The sequence below is a fragment of the Triticum urartu genome, chromosome 1 (genome assembly GCF_003073215.2).
Source record: "Triticum urartu cultivar G1812 chromosome 1, Tu2.1, whole genome shotgun sequence".
Lineage (NCBI taxonomy): Eukaryota > Viridiplantae > Streptophyta > Magnoliopsida > Poales > Poaceae > Triticum > Triticum urartu.
In genome coordinates, this window is record NC_053022.1 from 31,909,517 (window position 1) to 31,923,882 (window position 14,366).

Sequence of the window (14,366 nt, forward strand, 5' to 3'; positions counted from 1 at the left end):
GAGAAGTTCATGTATTCACTATGTGTTAATGCTTCGTTCCGGTTCTCTATTAAAAGGAGGCCTTAATATCCCTTAGTTTCCAATAGGACCCCGCTGCCACGGGAGGGTAGGACAAAAGATGTCATGCAAGTTCTTTTCCATAAGCACGTATGACTATTTACGGAATACATGCCTACATTATATTGATGAACTGGAGCTAGTTCTGTGTCACCCTATGTTATGACTGTTACATGATGAACCACATCCGGCATAATTATCCATCATTGATCCGGTGCCTACGAGTTTTCCATATACTGGTTTATGCTTATTTACTTTTCCGTTGCTACTGTTACAATCACTACAAAAATACCAAAAACATTACTTTTGCTGTCCTTACTTTGTTACCGTTATCACCACTATCATATTACTTTGCTACTAAACACTTTGCTGCAGATACTAAGTTTCCAGGTGTGGTTGAATTGACAACTCAGCTGCTAATACTTGAGAATATTCTTTGGCTCCCCTTGTGTCGAATCAACAAATTTGGGTTGAATACTCTACCCTCGAAAACTGTTGCGATCCCCCATACTTGTGGGTTATCAAGACCTTTTTCTGGCGCCGTTGCCGGGGAACATAGATCTATTCTTTGAGTCACTTGGGATTTATATCTGCTGGACACTATGAAGAACTTGAAAGACGCTAAGACAAAAATTTATCCCTCGACTACGAGGGGAGGTAAGGAACTGCCATCTAACTCTGCACTTGATTCACCTTCTGTTATGAGTAAGCTAGCGACACCTAAACCTACTACTGCTATGAATTCTGATATGTCGCATGTTATTGATGATGCCACTTCTGCTATGCATGATACTTATGATGAAACTACTTCTATGCTTGATACTACTGTGCCACTTGGTGAATTTCTAGATGAGCAAATTTCTAAGTCTAGAGAAAGAGAAATTAGTGAACCTGAACAGGATGATGTTAGTGATGATGAACCTATGCCTGTTATTCCTGAGGGTTATCTTTTTAATAATGAATCTTATGAAGCTATTCTTGCTTGTCCGGATAAACCTGAACGTAAGAGGTTACTAATTAAGTGGAGTAAGGAATCTTTTAGAGGTAGGATGAGACCCGACCCTGCTTTTGCTACTTCACCTATCTGTGTTCCTGATCAGGATTATTATGATATTACTGTTGATCCAGATATAATTACTTTGGTTGAATCTGATCCTTTTTATGGCTATGAATCTGAAACTGTTGTGGCACATCTTCGTAAGTTAGATGAAATAGCTGCCCTGTTTACTAAAAATCTGAGATCGCGCCACTTTTATATACTCAAAATATTTCCGTTCTCATTAAAGGGTGATGCTAAGAAATGGTTTAATTCTCTTGATCGTGCCTGTGTGCAAAGTCCCCAGGATATGATTTATTACTTCTCTGCTAAATATTTCCCTGCTCATAAGAAACAAGCTGCTTTGAGGGAAATATACAATTTTGTGCAAATTGAAGAAGAGAGTCTCCCACAAGCTTGGGGGAGGCTTCTCAAGTTACTTAATGCTTTGCCTGATCATCCTCTTAAGAAACCTGAAATATTTGATATCTTTTATAATGGACTAACTGATGCTTCCAGAGATTACCTGGATAGTTGTGCTGGTTCTCTTTTCAGGGAAAGAACACCGGATGACGCTGAAATTTTATTGAATAATATGTTGGCAAATGAAAATAATTGGGCACCTCCTGAGCCACCTCCCGAGCCAACTCCTGAGCCAGCTCCTGAGCCAATTCCTAAACCAACTCCGAAGAAGAGAGGTGTTCTATTTCTCAGTCCCGAAGATATGCAAGAGACAAAGAAATCTATGAAAGAAAAAGGTATTAAAGCTGAAGATGTTAAGAATTTACCTCCTATTGAAGAAATACATGGTCTTAATTTACCGCCTGTTGAAGAAGTATATGATCTCAATTACTTATTTACTGAAGAACCTCCCGATATCCCGGCACAGGTAGTAAAGGTAAATTCTCTCTATAGATATGATAAAGTTGAAGTCCCTCCTACTAAAATTGCTAGTCAGTGCTTGGATGAGTTTGATGACTTTATGTTTAAGCAAGATGACTTTAATGCTTATTTTGGTAGACAATTAAAGCAGAATACCTTTATGATTAGACGCTTGAGTGATTATATGGATAATATTAGAGGTGAACTTAAACTTGTTAGCAAACATGCTTCTATGGTTAACACTCAAGTAGAACAAGTACTTAAAGCTCAGAAAGAAATGCTTGATGAAATGAATAGTAAGAAAAATGATTATGCTGTTAGAGTGGCTACTAGAACTGGTAGAATGACTCAGGAACCTTTGTATCCTGAAGGCCACCCTAAGAGAATCGAGCAAGATTCTCAAAGAAATAATATTGATGCACCTAGTTCTTCTAAAAGGAAGAAAAAAAATGATAGAACTGTGCAAACTTCTAGTGAACCTATTGCTGAACCACCTGATAATCCAAATGATATCTCTATGTCTGATGCTGAAACACAATCTGGTAATGAACATGAACCTAGTGAAAATGTTAATGATGATGTTCATGATGATGCTCAACCTAGTAATGATAATGATGTAGAAGTTGAACCTGCTGTTGATCTTGATAACCCACAATCAAAGAATCAACGTTATGATAAAAGAGACTTCATTGCTAGGAAACATGGTAAAGAAAGAGAACCATGGGTTCAGAAACCCATGCCTTTTCCTCCGAAACCATCCAAGAAAAAGGATGATGAGGATTTTGAGCGCTTTGCTGAAATGATTAGACCTATCTTTTTGCGTATGCGATTGACTGATGTGCTCAAAACAAATCCTTGTGCTAAGTATATGAAGGATATCATTACTAATAAAAGAAAGATACCGGAGGCTGAAATTTCCACCATGCTTGCTAATTACACTTTTAAGGGTGGAATACCAAAGAAACTTGGAGATCTAGGAGTACCTACTATACCATGCTCCATTAAAAGAAATTATGTTAAAACTGCTTTATGTGATCTTGGAGCCGGTGTTAGTGTTATGCCTCTCTCTTTATATCGTAGACTTGACTTGAATAAGTTGACACCTACTGAAATATCTTTGCAAATGGCAGATAAATCAACTGCTATACCTGTCGGTATTTGTGAGGATGTACCTGTTGTGGTTGCAAACGTTACTATTTTAACGGACTTTGTTATTCTTGATATTCCCGAGGATGATAGTATGTCTACTATTCTTGGAAGACCTTTCCTTAATACTGCAGGGGCTGTTATTGATTGCAACAAAGGCAATGTCACTTTTCATGTTAATGGTAATGAGCATACGGTGCACTTTCCGAGGAAACAACCTCAAGTTTATAGTGTCAACTCTATTGGAAAAATTCCATCGATTATATTTGGAGGTTTTGAATTTCCTCTTCCTACCGTCAAAAAGAAATATGATATACTTATTGTTGGGGATGTCCATATCCCCGTTGAGGTAACATAGTGTTATTCGAAATTTCTCCGGTTCCATGATTATCGGAATGAGTTTGTTAACAAGACTTGATCAACCTTGTTAGTGGATTCTTTTTTTGATGAGCATGAGATGGATGAAACTAGAAGCACAACCTTCTGTACCCTCTTTATATTTTCTGTTCTTTAGTAGAAATAAAGTAAAATAGTATTTTTCTGTCTGTTTCCTGACTTATCCGTGCAATATAAAAATATCTCGAAAATAAAAGTCCTCAGAATGCCATGCCAATTTAATATGATTTTTTCGGGAATATTTAAGGATTTTTAGTGCAAAAATTACCGCGGGGGGAGCTGCCACCTGGTCATGAGGGTGGAGGGCGCGCGCTACCCCCCTGGGCGCGCCCCCTGCCTCGTGGGCCCACGATGGCCCTCCTCCACTTATTCCTGCACCCATCTTCTTCCTCTGTCTCGCACAAACCCGAAAAACCAACTCAAGCTCGTGTTCCAGCAACTTTTGCTGCGATTTTCGATCTCCTTGCTCAAAGCACCTCTCGCAAAACTGCTTGGGGAGATTGTTCCTTGGTATGTGACTCCTCCATTGGTCCAATTAGTTTTTGTGCTAGTGCTTTATTCATTGCAAATTTATGCTGCATAGGTGACCATGTTCTTGAGCTTGCATGTCAAATATATATGGTTCCAAGTAGTTCTAATGCTTGATATATGCTCTAGGCACTTGTATGAGTAGTTGCTATCAATCTTATTGAAGTTGGTTCACTTTGTTTGAAGTTACTAAAAATTTCAGATTGTTTCAGAAATAATGAAGAGGCTTTTGAGGGGCTCGTCGAGCCGAAGTTCTAAGGAGAAAAAAAAGGAAGAAGAACAGAAGCCCAAATTTAATCTGCCTCGTATCGTGGAGGTCCGGCTGTGTGAATGGCCTTCCGATGACTTCTTGAGGAGTGCCGGGATTTATGAAGATTTATATCTATTGATTGAGAACGCCGGCCTCACCAACTTCCTCCGCGACCAACGTCATCAGTATCTCTTACTCACAAATACTTTTGTGCAGAACTTCTATTTTTCCCCCTAAGAAATCACCTCCAACAGTAGAGTTTCATTTATATGATGTTGCTAGGGAGATGACATTAGCTGCATTTTGCGAGGTTTGCAAAATACCTTTCGAGGGTTCTTTAGATGAACCACACCGTAATGAAGTGGAAGCTTGAGTATTCTATAGTCTCACCTAAATAGCTTGGCGTAATCATGGTCATAGCTGTTTCCTGTGTGAAATTGTTATCCGCTCACAATTCCACACAACATACGAGCCGGAAGCATAAAGTGTAAAGCCTGGGGTGCCTAATGAGTGAGCTAACTCACATTAATTGCGTTGCGCTCACTGCCCGCTTTCCAGTCGGGAAACCTGTCGTGCCAGCTGCATTAATGAATCGGCCAACGCGAACCCCTTGCGGCCGCCCGGGCCGTCGACCAATTCTCATGTTTGACAGCTTATCATCGAATTTCTGCCATTCATCCGCTTATTATCACTTATTCAGGCGTAGCAACCAGGCGTTTAGTTGGGGACGTAGTAATTTCAAAAAATTTCCTACGCACACGCAAGATCATGGTGATGCATAGCAACGAGAGGGGAGAGTGTTGTCTACGTACCCTCGTAGACCGTTCGCGGAAGCGTTATATCAACGCGGTTGATGTAGTCGTACGTCTTCACGTCCAACCGATCCAAGTACCGAAAGCACGGCACCTCCGAGTTCTGCACACGTTCGGCTCGGTGACGTCCTCGCCTTCTCGATCCAGCAAGAGGGGCGAAGTAGTAGATGAGTTCCGGCAGCACGACGGCGTGGTGACAGTGTTGGTGAAGAACAATCTCCGCAGGGCTTCGCCTAAGCACTACGAAAACTATGACAGAGGATAAACTAGAGGAGACAGGGTTGCCGGCACACGGCTTGGTGTTTCTTGATGTGTCTTTGGTGCTAGCCCTGCCCCTCTATTTATATGTTGAGCCCTGGGGTCGAAACTTGGAGTAAAAGCCTCCACAAAGTCGGTTTCACCCGAAAGGCAAGAGTCCTTCTCGGACTCCAGGGCCAGACGCCAGGGTTCCCGGCGTCTGGACCCAGATGCCAGGGACCCTGGCGTCTGGCCCCTGGACTCCGCAAAACATCCTTTTGTGCTTTCCAAAAACCTTGTGGGCTTTACCATTTGGCCCAAATAAAGTGTTCTCGTACCCAAACATTTCGGGAAACATCCGGAACCCCTTCCGGTGATTTCGGGAACCCTTCTGGTGACCAAACACCATTATCCCATATATATCAAACTTTGTCTCTGGACCATTCTGGAGTTCCTCGTCATGTCCGTGATTTCATTCCGGACTCTGAACAACATTCGGTCACCAACATACATAACTCACATAGTACTATATCGTCAACGAACGTTAAGCGGGCGGACCCTACGGGTTCAAGAACTATGTAGACATGACCGAGACCTATCTGGTCAATAACCAATAGCGGGACCTGGATGCCCATATTGGCTCCTACATATTCTACGAAGATCTTTATCGGTCAGACCGCATAACAACATACGTTGTTCCCTTTGTCATCGGTATGTTACTTGTCCGAGATTCGATCGTCGGTATCTCAATACCTAGTTCAATCTCGTCACTGGCAAGTCTCTTTACTCGTTCCGTAATACATCATCTCGCAACTAACTCATTAGTTGTAATGCTTGCAAGGCTTATGTGATGTGCATTACCGAGAGGGCCCAGAGATACCTCTCCGACAATCGGAGTGACAAATCCTAATCTCGAAATACGCCAACCCAACATCTACCTTTGCAGACACCTGTAGAGCACCTTTATAATCACCCATTTACGTTGTGACGTTTGGTAGCACACAAAGTGTTCCTCCGGCAAACGGGAGTTGCATAATCTCATAGTCATAGGAACATGTATAAGTCATGAAGAAAGCAATAGCAACATACTAAACGATCGGGTGCTAAGCTAATGGAATGGGTCATGTCAATCAGATCATTCACCTAATGATGTGATCCCATTAATCAAATAACAACTCTTTGTTTATGGTTAGGAAACATAACCATCTTTGATTAACGAGCTAGTCAAGTAGAGGCATACTAGTGACACTATGTTTGTCTATGTATTCACACATGTATTATGTTTCCGGCTAATACAATTCTAGCATGAATAATAAACATTTATCATGATATAAGGAAATAAATAATATCTTTATTATTACCTCTAGGGCATATTTCCTTCAGTCTCCCACTTGCACTAGAGTCAATAATCTAGATCACATCACCATGTGATTAACATCGATAGTTCACATCATCATGTGATTAACACCCATAGTTCACATCGTCATGTGACCAACACCCAAAGGGTTTACTAGATTCAGTAATCTAGTTCATATCGCTATGTGATTAACACCCAAAGAGTACTAAGGTGTGATCATGTTTTGCTTGTGAGAGAATCTTAGTCAACGGGTCTGCCACATTCAGATCCACATGTATTTTGCAAATTTCTATGTCAACAATGCTCTGCATGGAGCTACTCTAGCTAATTGCTCCCACTTTAAATATGTATCTAGACCGAGACTTAGAGTCATCTAGATTAGTGTCAAAACTTGCATCGGCGTAACCCTTTACGACGAACCTTTTTGTAACGTCCATAATCGAGAAACATATCCTTATTTCACTAAGGATAATTCTGACCGCTGTCCAGTGATCTACTCCTAGATCACTATTGTACTCCCTTGCCAAATCAGTGCAGGGTATACAATAGATCTGGTATACAGCATGACATACTTTATAGAACCTATGGCCAAGGCATAGGGAATGACTTTCATTCTCTTTCTATCTTCTGCCGTGGTCGGGCTTTGAGTCTTACTCAACTTCACACCTTGTAATACAGGCAAGAACTCTTTCTTTGACTGCTCCATTTTGAACTACTTCAAAATCTTGTCAAGGTATGTACTCATTGAAAAAACTTATCAAGCGTCTTGATCTATCTCTATAGATCTTGGAGCTCAATATGTAAGCAGCTTCACCGAAGTCTTTCTTTGGAAAACTCCTTTCAAACACTCCTTTATGCTTTACAGAATAATTCTACATTATTTCCGATCAATAATATGTCATTCACATATACTTATCAGAAATGCTGTAGTGCTCCCACTCACTTTCTTGTAAATACAGGCTTCACCACAAGTCTGTATAAAACTATATGCTTTGATCAACTCATCAAAGCGTATATTCCAACTCCGAGATGCTTGCACCAGTCCACAGATGGATCGCTGGAGCTTGCACATTTTGTTAGCACCTTTCGGATTGACAAAACCTTCTGGTTGCATCATATACAACTCTTCTTTAATAAATCCATTAAGGAATGCAGTTTTGTTTATCCATTTGCCAGATTTCATAAAATGCGGCAATTACTAACATGATTCGGACAGACTCTAGCATAGATACGAGTGAGAAACTCTCATCATAGTCAACACCTTGAACTTGTCGAAAACCTTTTGCGACAATTCTAGCTTTGTAGATAGTAACACTACTATCAGCGTCCGTCTTCCTCTTGAAGATCCATTTATTCTCAATTGCTTGCTGATCATTGGGCAAGTCAACCAAAGTCCAAACTTTGTTCTCATACATGGATCATATCTCAGATTTCATGGCCTCAAACCATTTCGCGGAATCTGGGCTCATCATCGCTTCCTCATAGTTCGCAAGTTCGTCATGGTCTAGTAACATGACTTCCAGAACAGGATTACCGTACCACTCTAGTGCGGATCTCACTCTGGTTTACCTACGAGATTCGGTAGTAACTTGATCTGAAGTTACATGATCATCATTATTAGCTTCCTCACTAATTGGTGTAGTAGTCACAAGAACATATTTTTGTGATGAACTACTTTCCAATAAGGGAGAAGGTACAATTACCTCATCAAGTTTTCTACTTTCCTCCCACTCACTTCTTTCGAGAGAAACTCCTTCTCTGGAAAGGATCCATTCTTAGCAAGAATTTCTTGCCTTCGGATCCGTGGTAGAAGGTGTACCCAACAGTTTCCTTTGGGTATCCTATGAAGACGCACTTCTCCGATTTTGGGTTTGAGCTTATCAGGTTGAAATTTTTTCACATAAGCATCGCAGCCGCAAACTTTAAGAAACGACAGCTTAGGTTTCTTGCCAAACCATAGTTCACACGGTGTCGTCTCAACGGATTTAGATGGTGCCCTATTTAACGTGAATGCAGCTGTCTCTAATGCATAACCCCAAAACTATAGTGGTACATCGGTAAGAGACATCATAGATCGCACTATATCTAATAAAGTACGGTTATGACGTTCGAACACACCATTACACTATGGTGTTCCAGGTGGCGTGAGTAGTGAAACTATTTCACATTGTTTTAATTGAAGGCCAAACTCGTAACTCAAATATTTTACCTCTGCGATCATATCGTAGAAACTTTTATTTTCTTGTCACGATGATTTTCCACTTCACTCTGAAATTCTTTGAACTGTTCAAATGTTTCAGACTTATGTTTCATCAAGTAGATATCCCCATATCTGCTCAAATCATATGTGAAGGTCAGAAAATAATGATACCTGCTGCAAGCCTTAATATTCATCGGACCACATACATCAGTATGTATGATTTCCAACAAATCTGTTGCTTGCTTCATTGTTCCGGAGAACGGCGTTTTAGTCATCTTGCCCATAAGGCATGGTTCGCAAGCATCAAGTGATTCATAATCAAGTGATTCCAAAAGCCCATTAGCATGGAGTTTCTTCATGCGCTTTACACCAATATGACCTAAATGGCAGTGCCACAAATAAGTTGCACTATCATTATTAACTTCGCATCTTTTGGTTTCAATATTATGAATATGTGTATCACTACGATCGAGATCCAATGAACCATTTTCATTGGGTGTGTAACCATATAAGGTTTTATTCATGTAAACAGAACAACAATTTATTCTCTTACTTAAATGAATAACCGTATTACAATAAACATGATCAAATCATATTCATGCTCAATGCAAACACCAAATAACACTTATTTAGGTTCAACACTAATCCCGAAAGTATAGGGAGTGTGCGATGATGATCATATCAATCTTGGAACCACTTCCAACACACATCGTCACTTTACCCTTAACTAGTCTCTGTTTATTCTGCAACTCCTGTTTCGAGTTACTACTCTTAGCAACTGATCCAGTATCAAATACTGAGGGGTTGCTATAAACACTAGTAAAGTACACATCAATAACATGTATATCAAATATACTTTTGTTCACTTTGCCATCCTTCTTATCTGCCAAATACTTGGGGCAGTTCCGCTTCCAGTGACCAGTCCCTTTGCAGTAGAAGCACTTAGTCTCAGGCTTAGGATCAGACTTGGGCTTCTTCACTTGAGCAGCAACTTGCTTGCCGTTCTTCTTGAAGTTCCCCTTCTTCCTTTTGCCCTTTTCTTGAAACTAGTGATCTTGTCAATCATCAACACTTGATGCTCTTTCTTGATTTCTACCTTCATCGATTTCATCATCATGAAAAGCTCGGGATTCGTTTTCGTCATCCCTTGCATACTATATTTCATCACGAAGTTCTACTAACTTGGTGATGGTGACTAGAGAATTCTGTCAACACAAGCGATTGTAGTACCCAGACAATCTGAGCACATGCTCACTAGTTGAGCGATTCTCCTCCATCTTTTAGCTATAGAACTTGTTGGAGAATTCATATCTCTCAACTCGGGTATTTGCTTGAAATATTAACTTCAACTCCTGGATCATCTCATATGCTCCATGACGTTCAAAACGTCTTTGAAATCCCGATTCTAAGCCATTAAGCATGGTGCACTAAACTATCAAGTAGTCATCATATTGAGCTAGCCAAACGTTCATAACGTCTGCATCTGCTCCTACAATAGGTTTGTCACCTAGCGGTGCATCAAGGACATAATTCTTCTGTGCAGCAATGAGGATAAACCTCAGATCACGGATCCAATCCGCATCATTGCTACTAACATCTTTCAATACAATTTTCTCTAGGAACATATCAAAATAAACATAGGGAAGCAACAACGCGAGCTATTGATCTACAACATGATTTGCAAAGTACTACCAGGACTAAGTTCATGATAAATTTAAGTTCAATTAATCATATTACTTAAGAACTCCCACTTAGATAGACATCCCTCTAATCCTCTAAGTGATCACGTGATCCAAATCAACTAAACCATAACCGATCATCACGTGAGATGGAGTAGTTTTCAATGGTGAACATCGTTATGTTGATCATATCTACTATATGATTCACGCTCGACCTTTCGGTCTCCGTGTTCCGAGGCCATATCTGCATATGCTAGGCTCGTCAAGTTTAACCTGAGTATTTTGCGTGTGCAAAACTGGCTTGCACCCGTTGTAGATGGACGTAGAGCTTATCACACCCGATCATCACGTGGTGTCTGGGCACGACGAACTTTGGCAACGGTGCATACTCAGGGAGAACACTTCTTGATAATTTAGTGAGAGATCATCTTATAATGCTACCGTCAATCAAAGCAAGATAAGATGCATAAAAGATAAACATCACATGCAATCAAATATAAGTGATATGATATGGCCATCATCATCTTGTGCTTGTGATCTCCATCTCCGAAGCACCGTCATGATCACCATCGTCACCGGCGCGACACCTTGATCTCCATCGTAGCATCGTTGTCGTCTCGCCAATCTTATGCTTCCACGACTATCGCTACCGCTTAGTGATAAAGTAAAGCATTACAGCGCGATTGCATTGCATACGATAAAGCGACAACCATATGGCTCCTGCCAGTTGCCGATAACTCGGTTACAAAACATGATCATCTCATACAATAAAATTCAGCATCATCCTTTGACCATATCACATCACAACATGCCCTGCAAAAACAAGTTAGACGTCCTCTACTTTGTTTTTGCAAGTTTTACGTGGCTGCTACGGGCTTAAGCAAGAACCAATCTCACCTACGCATCAAAACCACAACAATAGTTTGTCAATTTGACTCCGTTTTAACCTTCGCAAGGACCGGGTGTAGCCACACTTGGTTCAACTAAAGTTGGAGAGACTGTCGCCCGCAAACCACCTATGTGCAAAGCACGTCGGGAGAACCGGTCTCGCGTAAGTGTACGCGTAATGTCGGTTCGGGTCGCCTCGTCCAACAATACCGCCGAACCAAAGTATGACATGTTGGTAGGCAGTATAACTTATATCGCCCACAACTCACTTGTGTTCTACTCGTGCAAATAACATCAAACCATAAAACCTAGGCTCGGATGCCACTGTTGGGGAACGTAGTAATTTCAAAAAATTTCCTACGCACACGCAAGATCATGGTGATGCATAGCAACGAGAGGGGAGAGTGTTGTCTACGTACCCTCGTAGACTGTTCGCGGAAGCGTTATATCAACGCGGTTGATGTAGTCGTACGTCTTCATGTCCGACCGATCCAAGTACCGAAAGCACGGCACCTCCGAGTTCTGCACACGTACGGCTCGGTGACGTCCTCGCCTTCTCGATCCAGCAAGAGGGGCGAAGTAGTAGATGAGTTCCGGCAGCACGACGGTGTGGTGATGGTGTTGGTGTAGAACGATCTTCGCAGGGCTTCGCCTAAGCACTGTGAAAACTATGACGGAGGATAAACTAGAGGAGACGGGGTTGCCGGCACACGGCTTGGTGTTTCTTGTTGTGTCTTTGGTGCTAGCCCTGCCCCTCTATTTATATGTTGAGCCCTGGGGTCGAAACTTGGAGTAAAAGCCTCCACAAAGTCGGTTTCACCCGAAAGGCAAGAGTCCTTCTCGGACTCCAGGGCCAGACGCCAGGGTTCCCGGCGTCTGGACCCAGACGCCAGGGTCTGGCCCCTGGACTCCGCAAAACTTCCTTTTGCGCTTTCCAAAAACCTTGTGGGCTTTCCCCTTTGGCCCAAATAAAGTGTTCTCGTACCCAAACATTTCGGGAAACATCCGGAACCCCTTCCGGTGATTTCCGGAACCCTTCCGGTGACCAAACACTATTATCACATATATCAAACTTTATCTCCGGACCATTCCGGAGTTCCTCGTCATGTCCGTGATCTCATCCCGGACTCCGAACAACATTCGGTCACCAACATACATAACTCACATAGTACTATATCGTCAACGAACATTTAAGCGTGCGGACCCTATGGGTTCGAGAACTATGTAGACATGACCGAGACACCTCTCTGGTCAATAACCAATAGCGGGACCTGGATGCCCATATTGGCTCCTACATATTCTACGAAGATCTTTATCGGTCAGACCGCATAACAACATACGTTGTTCCCTTTGTCATCGGTATGTTACTTGTCCGAGATTCGATCGTCGGTATCTCAATACCTAGTTCAATCTCGTCACTGGCAAGTCTCTTTACTCGTTCACGAATTTCATGATGTTCACCGCCGTGCGTGAGTAATTGCATCGTAGGCTTGCTGGACGATGATGGGTTGGATGAGATTTATCATGTAATCAAGTTAGTTTTGTTAGGGTTTGATCCCTAGTATCCACTATGTTCTGAGATTGATGTTGCTATGACTTTGTTATGCTTAATGCTTGTCACTAGGGTCCGAGTGCCATGATTTCAGATCTGAACCTATTATGTTTTCATGAATATATGTGAGTTCTAGATCCTATCTTGCAAGTCTATAGTCACCTACTATGTGTTATGATCCGGCAACCCCGAAGTGACAATAATCGGGACCACTCCCGGTGATGACCATAGTTTGAGAAGTTCATGTATTCACTATGTGTTAATGCTTCGTTCCGGTTCTCTATTAAAAGGAGGCCTTAATATCCCTTAGTTTCCAATAGGACCCCGCTGCCACGGGAGGGTAGGACAAAAGATGTCATGCAAGTTCTTTTCCATAAGCACGTATGACTATTTACGGAATACATGCCTACATTATATTGATGAACTGGAGCTAGTTCTGTGTCACCCTATGTTATGACTGTTACATGATGAACCACATCCGGCATAATTATCCATCATTGATCCGGTGCCTACGAGTTTTCCATATACTGGTTTATGCTTATTTACTTTTCCGTTGCTACTGTTACAATCACTACAAAAATACCAAAAACATTACTTTTGCTGTCCTTACTTTGTTACCGTTATCACCACTATCATATTACTTTGCTACTAAACACTTTGCTGCAGATACTAAGTTTCCAGGTGTGGTTGAATTGACAACTCAGCTGCTAATACTTGAGAATATTCTTTGGCTCCCCTTGTGTCGAATCAACAAATTTGGGTTGAATACTCTACCCTCGAAAACTGTTGCGATCCCCCATACTTGTGGGTTATCAAGACCTTTTTCTGGCGCCGTTGCCGGGGAACATAGATCTATTCTTTGAGTCACTTGGGATTTATATCTGCTGGACACTATGAAGAACTTGAAAGACGCTAAGACAAAAATTTATCCCTCGACTACGAGGGGAGGTAAGGAACTGCCATCTAACTCTGCACTTGATTCACCTTCTGTTATGAGTAAGCTAGCGACACCTAAACCTACTACTGCTATGAATTCTGATATGTCGCATGTTATTGATGATGCCACTTCTGCTATGCATGATACTTATGATGAAACTACTTCTATGCTTGATACTACTGTGCCACTTGGTGAATTTCTAGATGAGCAAATTTCTAAGTCTAGAGAAAGAGAAATTAGTGAACCTGAACAGGATGATGTTAGTGATGATGAACCTATGCCTGTTATTCCTGAGGGTTATCTTTTTAATAATGAATCTTATGAAGCTATTCTTGCTTGTCCGGATAAACCTGAACGTAAGAGGTTACTAATTAAGTGGAGTAAGGAATCTTTTAGAGGTAGGATGAGA

At 41.4% G+C, this 14,366-nt stretch overlaps 1 protein-coding gene across 1 annotated transcript in view; it reads left to right on the forward strand.

The window, feature by feature from the left end:
* The first annotated feature begins 4,262 nt into the window (after positions 1-4,262).
* The window catches only part of LOC125532648 (E3 UFM1-protein ligase 1 homolog), a 17,661-nt gene continuing 7,557 nt past the window's right edge, over positions 4,263-14,366 (forward strand). Inside the window, exons 1-2 of the mRNA XM_048696633.1 lie at positions 4,263-4,473; positions 14,161-14,320. Of these exons, the coding sequence (XP_048552590.1) occupies positions 4,263-4,473; positions 14,161-14,320 (371 nt within the window). The remainder of the gene's footprint in view (positions 4,474-14,160; positions 14,321-14,366) is intronic.